At 40.2% G+C, this 18,084-nt stretch overlaps 1 protein-coding gene across 12 annotated transcripts in view; it reads left to right on the top strand.

Annotated features, from left to right (window-relative positions):
- Positions 1-18,084, top strand: part of CPEB3 (cytoplasmic polyadenylation element binding protein 3) — a 191,917-nt gene that overhangs the window by 125,188 nt on the left and 48,645 nt on the right. For all 12 annotated transcript variants that reach the window (XM_053207281.1, XM_027062622.2, XM_027062626.2 and 9 more), the window contains one exon: positions 13,787-13,905. In XM_053207281.1, the coding sequence (XP_053063256.1) occupies positions 13,787-13,905 (119 nt within the window). The remainder of the gene's footprint in view (positions 1-13,786; positions 13,906-18,084) is intronic.

Genomic DNA, 18,084 nt, shown 5'->3' with positions numbered 1-18,084 from the left:
TCTGGCAGTCCAGGAACACAGGATTCAGGTGCACAGCAGGGTGAAGGGGAACAGTAACAGGCATGCGGATTTATGCAAGAATGACACATACCTTTCAATCTGCTGATTCCCGCCCACCTTGAATAAAGTGTGTACTTCTGAGTGGCTGTTTTTTCTGGTGATCATCATGTATTTCTTCTGCACTGGCCAGGCTGGCTTGACCGCTGGCCCTAGGGACCAGGTCATGCAGTAATGGAAGGGTATACAATACCAGCGTGGTTTGTGAACCTGGCACAAGCCAGGCCACATGGGTTTCAGATTAGCTTTTCTGCAGCCAGCTAAAGAGATACTGTTTGAAGAACAGGAAAGAAGACTCTACTTTAAATGGACAAAAATAAATCATTGTGAAGCTGTATAGGCTGGATTCATGGCATCTATTTCTTTTTCCTTCAGTTTATCTGAATCTGGCTTTGGAAAGGAAAGTTTTCAAACTTCACATTTTTTTCCCTTGTAGTATAACTTGAATGGAAATAAGTCAGTGTTGTTTTAGGCCCGTATTCCAAGTTTTTCCACCTTCTGAGTTACATAAACTGATCCAAGTTAGGAAACGAAAGGGTTTTAGCCTGCACTTAACCTTTTGCAGTTTGTAAGCTTTTGAGTAATACTTTGCTTTTTTTTTTTTAAGCAGATCCTAGCTTATAATACTCATACTCTTTAGTGAATTCCGTATTTTAATATTTAGTTGATTGAATTTCATTCTCAGGAAGGATTTTCTTATAAAATCGTGGAAACTGTACTGCAAGGCAGCAAGAGTGGGCTTTTTGTTTTGTTTTGTCCTGTTTAGACAAGGGGCAGTATCCTATTACTGCTTTTAAAATCTTAGCCCACCCTCAGTTTAAACTGTTTTATTAAACACCTATCTCTTTTGCATTGTATTGAAGGTGAATAGTAAGAGTCTTTGATTTCAAAGCAGTTATAGTTTGAAGGACTGTATAGAAAGGAGTAGGCAGGGGAACCTGGGTGGCTCAGCTGGTAAAACATCGACTTCGGCTCAGGTCATGATCTCATGGCTCATGAGTTCGAGCCCTGCATCAGGCTCTGTGCTGACAACTCAGAGCCTAGAGCCTGCTTCAGATTCTGTATCTCCCTTTCTCTGCCCCTCCCCTGCTGTGTAAGGAGACAAAGCCTAAGCAGCCATATAAATAACAGAACCATCTTGTGCTCTGTCACAAACAGTATCTGTTGTGCCAAGTCCAGGCAGAGGTGCTATGAAAGGGGCGGGGCGCACGGGGAGATGCTTGTTGAGCTCAGAGAAGCCAAAAACACCCCTGATGAGAACTTTGTTTGGAAGAGAGTAGCTCTCAGGAACTGAAATGGAAGGCACGAAGTTGACAGGCTGAGGCTGAGTGAATGTTTTAGCAAAGGGTGTAGATTGGGACAGAACTTGTTGACAGGAATTGGATGAGCAAGTGAGACCAAGAGAGGATAGGTTAGTTGAAAAGGTTTGGAGGGGTGCCTGGGTGGCTCATTGGTTAAGCGTCAGACTTCGGCTCAGGTAATGATTTCATGGTTCCTGGGTTCAAGCTCCACGTCTGGCTCGAGATCTGTGCTGACAGCTCAGCCTGGAGCCTGCTTCAGATTCTTTGTCTCCCCTCTCTCTGCCCCTACCCCACTCGCGCTCTGTCTCTCAAGAAAATGAATAAACGTTAAAAAAAATTAATTTAAAAAAAAAGAAGAAAAGGTTTGGAATGGGAAACTGAGAGGATCTGGTAAAAAAATTTGAAAGCTGAGAACAAAGACTTGGGTTGTCTTTTAAAATAAAACGGAAGCTTTACTCAAGTCTTCCGTCTTGAGAAGGAGAAATGGTGGCAAAGAGAAAACCTATTGGCAGCAGCATCAGGAACTCACCAGAGGATTATTAAGGTACTCGGAGGAGGGGAAATTAGATTGTCAAAGTTCAAGCCCTCTACAAGCAGGGTTGGGCCAAAGCTTCATCTATAGGTAAGTGCCTAGACTAAAAGTTGTCTGATGCTGAATGAGGGAGAGTAACAAGCAGTGGGTCAAGAGCTGGGGGTTTGTGGACTCAGATGTGGGCTGCAGTTACTGGCTATATGACACTGAGCTAGTTATTTAATCTCTGAGCCTCAGTTTACTTATCTGAATGATACTCATTGGGTTATTAAATGGATTATGTGAAGTCTACATACACAGCAACACAGTACTTAGGCTTAATAGGTGTTAAATAATATTAGTGTCCTTCCCCCAGATAAAAATGTAATGCTCAGTAATAATAAAACCACCTGACTAGTTTGACCAGTTTCCTCCCACATCCCCAATCTGGTCTCTGTTTTCATGGTCAGGTGCTTGTTAGAACTGACTGTGACTAGAATTGACAGACCGGCAGACTTCACAAGGACCTCTTTATGTAGGAAATGTGAGGTTATGTAAACAGAGCAGGTTTTAAGCCCAAATGCCCCAGGTCACTGCCCTGGACTGCAGGACTTTGCTAAGAACATAGGAAGTAGATTGCCAATTTTCAACTCTCAGGTGGTTCTACCCATCAAACTTGTTTTCTTGTTCATTCCCACCTGCCCCTATCCCTGCCTGCCAAGCCAGAAATCCACAAAGAAACATTTACTAGTGCAATAGAAAACACAAAACAGGCTAGAACCAAAATGTTTGAGCTTCAGCCTTGTATAGTAAATATAGTCAAAGAAATATGTTTAGTTCTGAATCCACGGGAAATGTTCAGGAATCCAAGGACTTGGGCAGTATCTGCAGAGTCATCTCTGCATCTTTTTTTTTTTTAAATGTCTTTTTTTTTTTATTGATTTCTGAGAGAGAGAGAGAGAGAGAGAGAGAGAGAGAGAGAACACGAACTAGTGGGGAAGGGGCAGAGAGAGAGGGAGACACAGAATCTGAAGCAGACTCCAGGCTCTGAGCTGTCCGCACAGAGCCTGAGTCCAACTCAGGGCTTGAACCCAGAAACTGTGAGATCACGACCTGAGCCAAAGTCGGACACTCAACAGACTGAGCCATCCAGGCGCCCTTCTACATCTTAACTTAGGCTAATTCCTTCCCTTGGAATGTCCTCCATTTTTTCAACTATGTCATACCATCAAGATCTGCTACCACCTACAGAAAGACTTCCCTGATTTCTCTATCCAGGTCTTCTTCACTGAAAGATATGTCTTCTTTCTATGAAGTCCAACTTCTACAAATACTTAAAAAAATACTTCTTAGAATCCTTAATGCATTGTTCCTAGATTAGAGTTCTCTATGTATTTATTCTTCATGACTTTCTTGTACTAGCTTATAAATTCCTTGAGAACAAGGTCTTGCTTGTGTCTGCATTCCTCTGAAGTACCTAGAGCACATAGTAAGTGTTCAGTAAATTTTGGAAATCAGATGTTTTCATCCAAGAGGGAAAATGAATAGGGAATCCAGTTCAGAGACCTACAGTGTTCTCCAGGCAGCAGGCCGGGAGTTGGTGAGGTGCTTCAGCCCTTCCCACCCAGTGCCCTCAATCCTGTACTCTAATTAATGACCTCTAGTCTCTGTTTTCCAAATGAGCCAACCCTTTGACCTTGTGTGCCTTGGCCTGCACTGTCCTGAACTTGGAATGCTCTTATTTCCAGGAAGACTAATTATCCTCCAGTTCATACGTGGCCTTTGTTCTATGGCTTTCCCTGATATTTGGACACCTCTGCTCCATTTGTCTTTCATCAGTGTTCTGTAGGACAGACATACCCCCAACATAATACATTTCATGGTGTTCCTTAGTCATTTATTTATAGGTTGGAATTTTCTAGGACAGGGTTCTTCCTTGGCTTCTTTGTCTTTGTAGCTTCCTTGCCTAGCTTCATGCCTTATACCTCATAAATATTTTTGGTTCTATTGAATTGAATCCAGAGACAAAGACGCCTGAGGCAAACCAGGTAAGTCTTCTGACCTGATTGCCAAGGTTAGTAAGAATGTTTAGAACAGACTTCTGTGGCAAAAAGTGTCTGAACTCAGGCAGCTGTGGCTGGAGAGGTGCCCTTCAGGCCTGTCTAGGAAGGTCACAAGAAATCAGGGAGCCTGGATTCTGTGCAAGGAGAGATCTCTTTCTCATTCTGTGTGTGTGTGTGTGTGTGTGTGTGTGTGTGTGTGTGTGTGCGCGCGTGCATGTGCATGTGTGTGTGTGTCTGTTCAGACCATGGATCTTTCCTTCTGGGACTGATCTCACTTAATCAGAAACTGACTGTCCCTTGGTCAGCTGTTTTATGAATGTAGCAGTGGTTTGGGGCACTGCCCTACAAGCTGAAATTGTTTTTCCATTGCAGTTGATACTTGAAACATATATAAATCACTAAGAGCGTTAGTTGATTTTAAGAACTGTTGGGTCTTTAAAAACACCCAAACGGCTCTTTAGAGAATGGGAGACTATATTACTGTCTTCCCCAGAAAGACCTGGTGATTTTTAACATTTTCCCTACAAATTTTTATTTTAAAAAATTTCAAGCCTATAAAAAAGCTGTAAACCGTAGGAATAATGCAACAAACACCTATATAGGCTTCCTCTAGATTCACCAGTTGTCAGCATTTTGCCACATTTGCTTTCTCTTTTTTTCTCTTTCTGTGTGTATAGTTTTCGGTTATAGGCATCAAGACCTCTCACTCCTAAGTGCTTCTGCATGTGTCTCCTGTAACAAGAAATATCCAGATTGTTCTAGTAATGTCCTTTAGAGCTGTTTTTTTATCTAAGATTCAAACATTTAGTCTTAACACCCAAATACAGTCTTACATTTAGTTGTCATATCTTCCTACTGTCCTTTAATTTAGATAGTTCCCTAAGCTTTTTATCTTCTGTATCATTTGATGGGTCAGTGTCAGATGTTTTATAGAATATCACTTAATTTGGAATTAATCTGATTGTTTCCTCATAATGAGATTCAAGTAAAACACTGTCAGCAGGAAGAGTATGTAGATGATGTGCTGCACTAAGAAGGACATAGTACAGGAGTACATGTTAAGTCAGTTAACATAGTGCATGTTAAATCAGTTTGCCCTATTGTTGGTGATGTTAAGTTTGATCATTTGGTTAAGATGTTGTCTGCCAGATTCCTTCTTTTCTTTTCTTTTCTTTTCTTTTCTTTTCTTTTCTTTTCTTTTCTTTTCTTTTCTCTTCTTTTCTTTTTTTTCTCTTTTCTTTGAGAGAGAGAGAGAGAGAGAGAGAGAATCTCAAGCAGGCTCTACACTCAATGCAAGCCCCAGCACAGGGCTCGATCCCATGTCCCTGGGATCATGACTTGAGCCAACATCAAGAGTTGGACACTCAACCCTCAGCCACCCAGACACTCCAGGATTCCTCCATTTTAAAAGTGCCTTTCCCTCCCTTTGCAAATACTGAATAATCTGTAAAATGATACTTTAAGAGTATGTTGAATATCTTGTATCCCTTCCCAAATTCACCCAGTGGTTTTAGAATCCACTGATGATTCTTGCTTAAGTCAATTATTACTGGGACGATGATATTAATTTTGTTAAAATCTTATTTAATTTAGTGAGATCTGCTCTTTAACTCCCTCAAGTACCTTCATTCTAAATACACAACCTAAAAATACATTGAAAGCCAATAAGCATCTTTATTAAATATGACAATTTGACCTAAATAAAACTAAATCTAAACTTCTGATGATTTTGAAGTTCATCATTGCAATTCTTCTTAAATTAGTTTTGTGGGCTTTATTTAGAGCAAATATATATGCATAGGCCTTATATTTTAGGACTGAAGCACAGGTGACCACTTTCTGCTACTTTCTACCATTTCTGTGAAATGATCACTGTAACAAAGGTAACAATAAATGTATAATAACTAGGCCAGTCCCTATTTGCTAATGATATTGAAATTTTTGCCTCATCATTTTTAGGTGAGACAGTATAATAGATAAAGATGGATAATGAAAAAAATGGATAAAAAAATACAGTGGATTAAGAATGAGGACTCCAAAAGCTGATGTAGGTTTTAATTCCAAATTTAATCTCTAGGTTTTAATCTCTGAGGTATCCCTTAACCTCTTGGAGCTTCAGTTTCCTTGTCTGTAAAATAATAATAATAACACCTGTATTTACCTCATAGAATAACTGTGAGGATGAAAAGAGCTGACAGATGTAAAGTGTTTATTATTAGCAAAGTGCCTGGTGCACTGTAAGCACTTAGTAACTGGTGTTTGTGGTGGTGAAGTTGGTGGTGATTGTTATGGGGATCAAGTATAAAAAATTATAACAGGAAAAATTATGTATTTAAGAGCTCAGAAAGCATTGTTTTTGACAGGTAGCCAAGAACATTTTGGAGGTTGTTATACTTAGTGTGTTCTCAGGTATTAAAAGAAAAATAATCTTTTAATTAAATTTACCCTGCAAAAACCTGGCCAAATAAAATGGAATAATCCCAATTGAGTCCTCCCTCCCCCCACAACCTCATACCTGCCTGTTCCTCTTTACCCTGGAGAAGTGTGGTCAGTCCAGGCTTGTCCAAAAATCTCTCACTGTTGTACCCTTCCTCCCCCAACCTATTTGACACCAATGGGAAAGGGAAAGCAAGCAATTTCCTGCCATCCATTCTGCCCAACCCAGAGTCATGATGCTGATAGTGCTAAGAATTCCTGTTGCTTCCTTGGAGCCCATAATTCCATCCACAGACTGGCTCTGAGTTGAGGACCTCCCATAGCTCACAACATCTCTGAAGCCCCGCCACACTCCTCAGGTATGTGGCAAACAAGACCGCCATTTCTGAAACTTGAGTTTTATGATCCTGTTATCTCTTACTGGCTCAGAGGGCAAGGGAGAACAGGAGAGCTAATAATTTTTTCCCAAGCTTATGTATGTGTGTGTGTGTATATATATATATATATATATATATATATACACACACACACACACCTTTCATACTAATAGAAGAACTTGCCAACAGTGACAGTTTGAGGAGCTTGATTTGTAGGCATAATAGGCTTTTACTTAAATTTTTATTAATGTTTATTATGAGAGAGAAAGAGAGTGTGAGTGGAGGAGGAGCAGAGCGAGAAGGAGATGCAGAACCTGAAGCAGGTTCCAGGCTCTGAGCTGTCAGTACAGAGCCTGACATGGGGCTCAAACCCACCAACCGTGAGATCATGACCTGAGCCAAAGTCAGATACTTAACCAACTGAGCCACCCGGGTGCCCCAGATAGTCTTTTATTTAAAGAATGTATTAGAATCAGCAAATAATACCACATCTGATAATTCTATCTCCTGGTGGAGATGGCTAGTGATATATGAAAGCAAAATATTCAGTCACTTTTATCATTTGTTTATGGTAATGTTCAGCCTGTTATTCAAATAGCTTTAAAGTTTTTCTTTAGTATCTAGATTACTGCACTTTATTCACCAAACACTTGGAAATGCCCAGTGGAAAGTGCATATCATTAATTTGAACTCTAATTTTTATAACGAGATTGTATGCAAAACTCAGTTTTACATATCACACAAGTAACTGAAAATGCAGAAAAAGAAAAATTGGCACTTGCACAATACCTGGTTTACAAAGTACCTTTATGTGTGTTATTTCATAACCTACAACATCTCTGTAAGATAATGAGGACAAAGACTTATTTTTTTTTTTCACTTTACAGAGAAAAGAGCCAAGACTCAGAAAGTTTAAGTTGATTTTCAAGTTCATGGTTCCATCACTTGCTAGGTTACTTTGAACAACTTGCTTAATCACTCTGCGCAATTTCTTTAACTGTAAAACAACTAAAAGTAATGCCTACCTTATAGGATGTGTGTGATGATGAAAGAGCGCACTCAGAATAGTGCCTGGTGCATAATAGATGCTCAATAAATGCTAGCTATTATTACACACAGCTAGTAAATGTTAGGACTTAGATCTAAATCCAGACCTTCTGACTCCTAGTCCAGAACTCTTTTCATAGTAACATGTGGAATTTGACTTTTCGCAAATAATTGATTTAATTTTCATCTCACATTGACCTTGTTATTCTAGAAGGAATCTTTTTCTACTTTGTTTGCTTTGACCTTAAACTTCTGAAGATCAAAAGGGAAATATGTTTGAAGGATTCTTCATTCCTGATTTGTTTTTAATACTCTTGATTTCTGTTGTCATCTGGGTTTGGTTGACCTTGAGGTGACAGAAGGTGTTTTTAGTAGGTGAAGGTACTGTTCATGAGTGATTTGGGATGTCTCTGGTGAATTTTGTTTTGGTTAGAAAGCCCAAGGTAGGAAGTAGGGTTGAAGGAAATTGTTGAACTTGAGTCACACCACTTTGTAATGCTAAGAGAGTATTGTCATTACTGCGAGTGGCAGCTTGCTGGTGAGGGAGTAGAGATGATTTATTATAAAAGCTGACTTGCTATAAAAGTTATCCTGAAGAAGTTGGTTAAATGTTATGGGCCACCGTTTGGGAAAGGAAAAGAAGCTGTTTGTAGATATTTTTCTCAGTAATAATATTTGTGGTAGGCTTTTACTTGCAACTCCTCATTGTTTATACTCTAATGCTAATGGTGACATTTATGGCTGTGAGAGAGGCATGACTGAAGATCTGCCCACTTTTGTGGTAGCTACTCAGCTGCTATGGGGAGACACTCCCTCTCCTCTGATGCCCAAGTTGAGATCTGTGCACGATTTGATGTGGAAGATTTCAGAGGGTGTACAGTGATGTGCCAGAAAAATGCGGTCAGCCTGGTGGCCTTCTGGTGGCAAGGAGCTGGAGAAAGCCTCAGCTCAGTGAGCATGCCCCATCCCCAGGCCTTTTTGATATGCCTGTGCATAATGTACACAGATGGGGCCCTCTCCAAGAACAAGATAGCCTGTGTGCCTCTTAGGACCTTTGTGGACCATCTGTACCAGGATTTCACATGGTGAGCCAGGAGGTTTGAGAGGACATGCTGAGACCTCCTCTTTATGATTTGCATTTTTTAACCCACTCATCTCTAATATTCACTTTGGCAAGTGGAATTAATGTTCTCACATTAAATGAAAACACTGAATTCTTAATAGATTCCTTGGGGCTTGGTGATAGTTTGATACTGTTTCCAACAGAGAAAAGATATGAAGAAATGATATTTTTTTCTAGTTTGCAGTTAGGTTTTATTTTTCTTGCCTAGCCACCTGCTGAATCCTCTGACCCATCTAGCCTGGGAGCAGAGCCCAGAAAACAGCGCTGGGTCCTATCACTTAGGCAGCCTCCCTGTTGTATCTACATACCCGCTCCCATGGGCTTGGTGCTGTCCCCTGTGCGCTGGCTTCAGCCAGTTGCATTGGCCACTCTTGGTGTGCCAGGTAGTGGTTGATCTGTTTCCTTCTGTGTTTGCTTAGATGGTAGTGATTGACCTTTTTGTGCTGTATTTGCTTGGATACTTTGTATAGTTTCCCAAAGAATTGGGAAAAAAGATTTTTTAAAAAGTACCCATTATTCATTATCTATTGCTACTGTCATTATGTGCTGCCCGGGACTCCCAAGAGCTTTGCTTCTAGGCCAGTTGATTCGTATCTTTGTTTGATGTGTGAGAATCTTCTGAATTTGGAAGTTCTTATCCTTCTCTACCATTTACACCTTTCTGGCACCAGAATAGAACCATATTGGTGATGGTTTTTTTGTTTTGGTTTGGTTTGGTTTTTTTTTTGTTTTGTTTTGTCCTGTTTTTTTTGTTTTTGTTTTTTGTTTTTTGTTTTTTTTTTTTTTTTGAGATCAGTAGCAGGGCTGGGAGTGGAGGTGACAGCTGAGAGACTTAGCAAAGCTAGAGGGGTTGCAGAGAGGCCAAATAGTTGGATACTCAAGCTTAGACTAGCTCATGATGGGCCTTTGCTCAGCTGCCATTCATGAATGCCAGCATGGCAGCAGATGCTAGAATTGGTCCCTTGAACGTCTGTTGATCTCTTTGAAGTCTTTGCTGATTCTCTCAAGTCAGAGTCCTTGCTCCTCTGGGCTACCATGGCACTTTTTGTTCCCACGTATCTCCTTCAGCTTTGTAGCAAATAGTTAATTGTCTAAATGTCTGTTTCTTCTACCACATAAGTCTCTTGACAGTAGGAACCTACTCTCTTCCATCTCACTTTTCTCCTAAGCCATAGATTGTATCCTACTTGTAATAGTTGCTCAGTAAATCTTACTGAATCAAAGTGAACAAACTGGCTGTCTCTGCAGAAGTTCTGCAGCTAGTATCCATGTTTATTGTATACTCTGTCATGAGATAGGAGTGTATCCTTGGAGAAAGAAAGCATCATCATCAGAAATAACATGTAAATATACATGTAAATATAACACGTAAATAACCCTACGTTATTATTGGGCCTTTTAGGGGAGGCAGCTTTTGTTGGGCTATAATTCACACCCATACAGTTCCCCCATTTAACTTGTAAAATTCAGTGGTTTTCCATATGTTCACAGAGTTATGCCACCATCACCACAATCAATCTTAGAAAATATTCATCATCCCCAAAAGAAACCCTGTACCTATTCCCTCTAGTCCTTTAGCCCTAGACAACCATTAATCTATTTTTTGTCTCCATAGATTTGCCTATTCTGGACATTTTATATAAATGGAATCATACGATATTTGTGCCTACCTTTTCACTTGGCATAATATTTTCAAGGTACCTCCATGTTGTAGCATGTGTCAAACCTAAAGCTTGGTGGAAGTTAGAGGGCAGGTGATGCTTGTTTTTTGACTAGTGGTTGTGGCTCAGGCCAGTGATGAGTCTGCCTGCTCTCAGGAGGACCAGATCTATAGGTATACTATGCAGATATTGTGGGTTCAGTTTCAGACCACCACAATGAAGCAAATATTTCAATAAAGTGAATGAAATGAATTTTTTAGTATCTCAGTGCATATAAAAGTTATGTTTATACTGTAGCCTGTTAAGTGTGTAATAGCATTGTGTCTAAAAATCTGCATACCTTAATTAAAAATGACTATTGCTAAAAAAAAAAAAATGCTAACCATCATCTGAGCTTTCTGTGAATTGTAATTTTTTTTTGGTGGAGAATCTTGACTCAGTGTTCATGGCTTCTGACAGACCAGGGTGGTGGTTGCTAAAGGTTGGTATGGCTTTGGAAATTTCTTAAAATAAGACAACTTTGTCACACCAAAACAAATTATTTCTCTGTGGCACACAATACTGTTTGATAGCATTTTACCCACAGTAAAGCTTCTTTCAAAATTGGGGTCAGTGCTCTCAAACTCTGCCTCTGCTTTTATCAGCTAAGTTTATGTAATATTCTAAATCTTTTGTTATCATTTCCACAATCTTCACAGCATTTTTACCAGAAATAGATTCCATCTCAAGAAACCATTTTTTTGTTGTTGTTGTTCACCCATGAGAAACAACTCCTCATCTGTTAAGGTTGTATCATGAGATTACAGCCATTTAGTTACATCTTCTGGCTTCACTTCTAGTTCTCTTGCTGTTTCTACCACGTCTGCAATTACTTCCTCCACTGAAGTCCTCAGCCTCTCAAAGTCATCCATAAGGGTTGGGCTCAACTTCTTCCAAACTTCTGTCATGGTGATATTTTGACCTCTTCCCATGGATCACGAATATTCTTAATCACATCTAGAATGGTGGATCCTTTCCAGAAGGTTTTCAGTTTGCTTTGCCCAGATCCATCAGAGGAATCGCTGGCAGCTACAGCCTTATGAAATGTATTTCTTAAATAATAAGACTTGGAGCACACCTGGCTGACTCATTTGGCGACGCATGTAACTCTTGATCTTGGGGTTGAGTTTGAGCCCCACATTGGGTGTAGAGATTACTAAAAAAAACAAAAACAAAAATAAAAAAATAAACAAAAACAAACAAAAAAGGAACAAACTTAAAAAAATAATAATAAGACTTGAAAGTTGGGGGTGCCTGGGTGGCTCAGTTGGTTGAATGTCCCACTTCGGCTCAGGTCATGATCTCGAGGTTCACGAATTCGAGCCCCACATCGGGCTCTGGGCTGACTGCTCAGAGCCTGGAGCCTGCTTTGGATGCTGTGTGTCTCCCTCTCTCTGCCCCTCCCCTGCTCCCACTCTGTCTCTCTCTCAAAAATAAACAAACATTAAAAAAAAAAAAAAGACTTGAAAGTTGAAATGGCTTCTTGATCCATGGGCTGCAGAATGGACATTGTGTTAGCAAGCATGAAAACAATATTCATTTCATTTTACATCTCCATCAGCGCTCTTAGGTGACCAAGTGCATTGTCAATGGGCAGTAACATTTTGAAGGGAATCTGTTTTTCTGAGCAGTAGGTCAACAGTGGGCCTAACATTTCAATAAGCTATATTGTAAACAGATGTGCTGTGAACTAGGCTTTATTGTTCCTGTATTATAGAGCACAGGCAGAGTAGATCTAGCATGATTCTTAAGGCCTGTAGGATTTTCAGAATGGTCAATGAGCATTGACTTCAACTTAAAGTCACCAACTGCATTAACCCCTAACAAGAGAGTGAGTCTGTCCTTTGAAGCTTTGAAGCTTGGCATTGAAGCTTTGCTATGAAAGTCCTAGATTGCATCTTCTTCCAATAGAAGACTGTTTCATCTACATTGAAAAACCTGTTTTTTAGTGTAGCCCCCCTTTGTGAATTAACCTTAGCTAGATCTTCTGGATAACTTCTGCAGCTTCTACATCAGCACTTGCTGTTTTACGTTGCACTTTTATGTTATGGAGACAGCTTCTTTCTTTAAACCTCATGAACCAACCTCTGCTAGCTTCCACCTTTTCTCCTGCAGCTTCCTCACCTCTCTCAGTCTTCATGGAATTGTAGAGAGTTAGGGCCTTGCTCTGGATGGGGCTTTGGTTGAAGGGAAAGTTGTGGCTGCTCTGATCTTCCATCCAAACCACTAGAACTTTCTTATATCAACCATAAAGCTGTTTTGCTTTCTTATCATTCATGTGTTCACTGGAGTAGCACTTCTAATTTCCTTCAAGAACTTTTCCTCTGCACTGCAACTTGGCTAACTGGCTCAAGAGCCTAACCTGTGGCCCCTCTCATCTTTCAACATGTCTTCTGCACTGTGCTGAATCATTTCTAGTTGCTGATTTAAAGTAAGAGACGTGCAACCCTTCCTTTCACTTCGAGGCAACTATAGGTTTATTAGTTGGCCTGATTTCAGGGGATTGAAATTATGTTTGTGTCTCAGGGAACAGGGAAGCCCAAGGAAAGGGAGAGATACAGTGGAATGGCTGGTCAGTGGAGCAGTCAGAATACACACAGTATTTAAGTTCTCCGTCTTCTATGGTCCCAGTTGATGGCACCCCAAAACAATCATGATAATAAATCAAAGATCCCTGATCACAGATCACCATGACCAATATAATAATAATGATGAAAAAGTTTGAAATATTGTGAGAATTACCAAAATGTGACACAGTGACACAAAGTAAGCCCATGCTTTTGGGAGAATGGCTTCCATAGACTTAATTGACTTAGGGTTGCCACGGGCCTTTAATTTGTAAAACAAACAAACAAAAAACTCAGTATCTGCAGAGCACAATAAAGTAAAGCTCAGTAAAATTAGGTATGCTTGTATTTCATGGAAATTCCATAGAGGAGTTCTGAACTTGCTTCTCTGAGCAATTATAAGAATTGAGACAGCATCAGTGAGTACCTAATCCAATGCCCGGCATATGAGGGTCTCAATGACTGTTACTTCCCTGTGTCCATTTCAGGTTCTTGGATTCTAGTAAGAATCTGCCAAAGTGAAACAACAGATAAATTTTTATTTGGTACTTTGAGTTTAATTTACTGATTTTTCCCTCTATCCTTTTGTTTCTGTCCTCCCAAGGCTATGCCTTTCTGCTGTTCCAGGAGGAGAGCTCAGTGCAAGCGTTGATAGATGCCTGCCTGGAAGAAGACGGGAAACTGTACCTGTGTGTGTCAAGCCCCACCATCAAGGATAAGCCAGTAAGTAATATGTAGCCAGCTGTTGCTTTTCCAGAGCACATATGCATTTGGAATAGCTGAGCGCCTCCTTTTTGTAATGGGAATGCTGGTAACTAGGATTCTCTTACCCGGGGTGACCTTGCTATGCAATAGAGCTGGACTATTGTTGATGAGAAGCTAATAACAAATTACTCAGTATTTCATTTTATACCTTTGGGACTGCGTGTAAACAAATGTGTCCTTGTCTTTCCCTTTACAGCTCTTTTAAGCTAATTCCTATTCAGTAACTCTGAATTGAAGTAAACAATGCTCTAAGCGGTTTTGGCAACTGGTTTCTGTCATTTTTCAGATCAAGGACAGGAGCAATTTATTATTTTTTTAAAAAAAGATCATAATTGGCAATGTTTTGTGAGTGGTACCTACAACTGGCTTACCTAGAGCTTACACTCTAAAATGGATATCTTCAAACAGGGTGGGAGAGGGAGAGGGCAAGGACAGAGAACATGAACCCCAGACTATAAACAAATGTACGCTTATACAGAGTTCATGGTTAAGAGGTTGTGGTTTCTGAGCCAAAGCATGTGAGTAAGTCATTGGGTAAGAGATGAAGACTGCTTACTTTCTCCTGACAGGGGTTATCAGTGAAGAAGGGGCAAGGCTGTATTCAGAACAACAAAAAAAGAAATTGGTTAGCATGGCAGATAGAGGATTGAGGGAATTCGGAAGCGGATGAGTATGTGTCAAGAGCTGGTGCTAGGAGTGGGAAATAGAGTAAAAATTGTGATATGGACCAAGGGACCGAGGCAGGAATCTCTCCCAGGGCTTGCAGCGTCCCCTGTTAGACTTACACCAAATGTGGGGCTTGCTTGGCAGTTAAGTTTATTCTCAGAAATGTGCATGGGGAAAGAGTTGGGGTCAGAAGTAGAAGTCTTCTAAAAAAATTTTTTTTATGTTTTATCTTTTATATTTGAGAGAGAGACAGAGAGACAGCAAGCAGGGGAGGGGCAGAGACAGAGATAGAATCTGAAGCAGGCTCCAGGCTCTAAGCTGTTAGCACAGAGCCCGCCCGACGCCGGGCTCAAACTCACAAACCGTGAGATCATGACCTGAGCCAAAGTCGGACGCTTAACCAACTGAGCCACCCAGGTGCCCCCAGAAGTAGAAGTCTTGACTCTAGCATTTAAATTATCTGCTTGGTTCAGAATAAGTCACCTAATCCTTGCAGGATCTTAGTTTCCTCATCTATAAAATGGCAGGAATAATGGTTTCTCTCTGCGATGTTGAGCAGCTCAGATAAGAGGAAAATGAATGTGAAAGCACTTGGTACTTGTGCAGATGTAACTGGATGATGCTGTTAGAGCCGTATGGTGCTATAGTCAGGAGAGCAACATTAGAGCTTATTACAGGGTAACATCTACTGAAAAGAATGGTGGCATCTAGAGCAGGGTTTATAGTTGGCTGCAGAAGAATGGCGCTGGGACTTGTCCACCTATAAGGGGGAGACTGTAGCATGGAAAGCAGAGGAGTTACAAAGAATGGAGATATTGGGTTATAGAATAATCGATGCAGAAGAAGAAGCAAGGATTTTAGCAAGTGTGACAGTGCCACCATGTATTTCACATTCTGGGGCCATTACCAAATTTTTATAGCAGTTAGCAGACTTGGATAGAGTAGCTATGCAGTTGGGGAAAAAGAGTAGGGAACCTTTGCTAACTTCGGTCTTAATTTAAGCTGAGGAAAGGCTGTGTACACTGTGGCTAGAATAGGAGGGTGTAGTGTTCCCTCTGAACACATAATGAGAAAGCTGGAGTAACATTTCTAAATCTCTTTGGAATAGTGTGAGATTAGAAAGACCGATCCCAACTTGGCAGAGTCAGATGTCTGAAAGGTAAATGGTTAACCTCCAGAGAGCCTCTGCCACCATAAGAGAGGATTAGAAATAGATTTATACATTAAAAAAAAAAAAAAAAAAGAAAGCAGAGTGATAGAGATCCACATGAAGATAGTTACGCCCAAAGTAGACTAAGAAGCTGTTGAATTGAGGGGAGGAGACCAGAGACGAGCAGATGAGCTTGTGTACCTTGGAAGTATCATGTCACTTGCTCTGTGGGAAAAGGAGGCTAATACGCCTTCTCAGGGCATGCCTTCACCAGGACTGGACATCTCTTGAGAAGGGAATGAGCAGTGGTGGTTGCAGATGGAGGTGGTATGTTGATTGTTTTCCCTCCAAATACATTTATTACCCTGAGCATGAAGGACTTTTGAGAAATAATTAGTGTAACTATCTGTTTTGGAAATGTTTATGGGGAAACTAACTTTCACTGTTTGTGTTTCTGCAAATTTCTGCCTTATTGCAGTTTTCATTTTCTGAACTCAAGTGAAACAGTTTTATTGGAGCTTGGTGAATTCTGAATGGTGGCTGCTGATTACGTATTTCTTTAACCCAGGCATACTCAGAATTTCCAGCATAAACAATTTGAATAAAACTCAGGATGGGAAACAGAAAAGTCCCCAAATACCTATAATTCTAATGAACTGGATCCCATTTTGGGTTCCAGCTCTTTTGGCTCCATTTTTGAAACCTTCTCTTTGTTGGCTTTAGCTCCACATCTATCACTCCCAGCCTCATTTGGCCACACTTCCCCACCCAGGTTTCAGTACATTCCACCTCGTTTTGGATGCTCCCACAGAAAGTGAGAGCTGGGTTGAACTATTGGGAGTAAATGAGGACCTTGGCAATAACTCAAGGTAAAGTCAACCTTTGGAACTCATTCACCAAACCTTCTGAGCTATGGCTTTTTCCACTTCTTGGCTTGGCTACTTTTCAGGATCCTAGTGCCCTCATTCTGTTATTTAGTTCTCTCTGATCCTCTCTGGAGTTCTCCTTGGAAATACACAATGTTCCAGAATGACCTCACAGATTTTCTATCCATTTTCTATCATTGATTTTCTATCCATTTTCTATCCATTCTCCCTTATTCTGTTCCCCCAGATCAAACCCCCTTTCCCTTTGTGTGGATTAGGTTAATCAGATTGTTTTCCTAATACAGAGCCTGATAGCAAGGTTCCCTCTCACCTTTCTAAGATTGTGTTTGTTTTTTAACTCAACAAATCCCAAATCAGTGGATTCCAGATAGTATTAGGAGGTATTTTTGGTCAGTGATTACCTTTCATTAAATAACTCTACTTAGACTACCCTATGTATGTATAGGTCTGATCCTTAAAGATGACAGAAGACACTATTTATAGCTTGATTAATTGACTTCTCAGTTCCAAAGAGTGGGTAGACAAATGGGCAACAGCAGGAACTATTGCAAAGCTCCTAGATGTGTGATTTTGACCTCTCCTCCAGCAAAAGGAATTCCGTAGCTCAGATGTTCCAGGCATCCCAGAGGATAGCTGTGTTCTTGTCCAGGCTTCCAGTGAAGTGGACAGACATTGTGACAGTGGTCCCTTTTGTCAAGGTGACTTCACTTTTGAAAGTATAAATAGACTGAACCTGAAGGTACAAAACAGCAAACTGATAGAGCAGGAAACCTGTTAGAGTCTAACAGAGATAGGGACTAAAAATCAGTAACCTTGAAGAAGAGGTGTGGAAGGAGATTTTTATGACTCTTACCTTCTAAAACACTTTGGCCAGAGATGTGGGATAGTAAACACCTTGAAAGGAGTATTATAGAAGTTTCCTGCTTCCTCCTCCTTACAATTTATAACATAATCACAATTTATAAATATCCTGAAATATGACAGATTGATTTTCTATACAGTTGGCCCTTGAGCAGTGGGTTAGGGGTGTTAGGGGTGCTGACACCCCACTAGTTGAAAAATCCACATATAACCTTTGGCTCCCCATAAATATTATTAACTACCAAAATCCTACTATTAACCAGAAACCTTAACAATAACATATACAGCTGATTAAACCTATTGTATATATATTATATACCATATTCTTAGAATAAAGTAAGCTAGAGAAAAGATAAGGTTATTAAGAAAATCATGAGGAGAAAAATGTAGTATACTGTATTAATCAAAAAAATCTACATATAAGTGGACTTGCGTGCTTCACACCTGTATTGTTCAAGGGTCAACTGTATATTTAAAACTGTCTTAGCAAACCGAAGTGTGCTTGTGTAAGGTCACTTGTGGAGCCTGTTGCTCAGGTAACATGGTCATCCACTCAAAATTTGAAAAACAAAA

The sequence above is a fragment of the Acinonyx jubatus genome, chromosome D2 (genome assembly GCF_027475565.1).
Source record: "Acinonyx jubatus isolate Ajub_Pintada_27869175 chromosome D2, VMU_Ajub_asm_v1.0, whole genome shotgun sequence".
NCBI lineage: Eukaryota > Metazoa > Chordata > Mammalia > Carnivora > Felidae > Acinonyx > Acinonyx jubatus.
The sequence above is the reverse complement of the archived record's forward strand: the minus strand, read 5'-3'. Positions and strand labels throughout refer to the sequence as shown.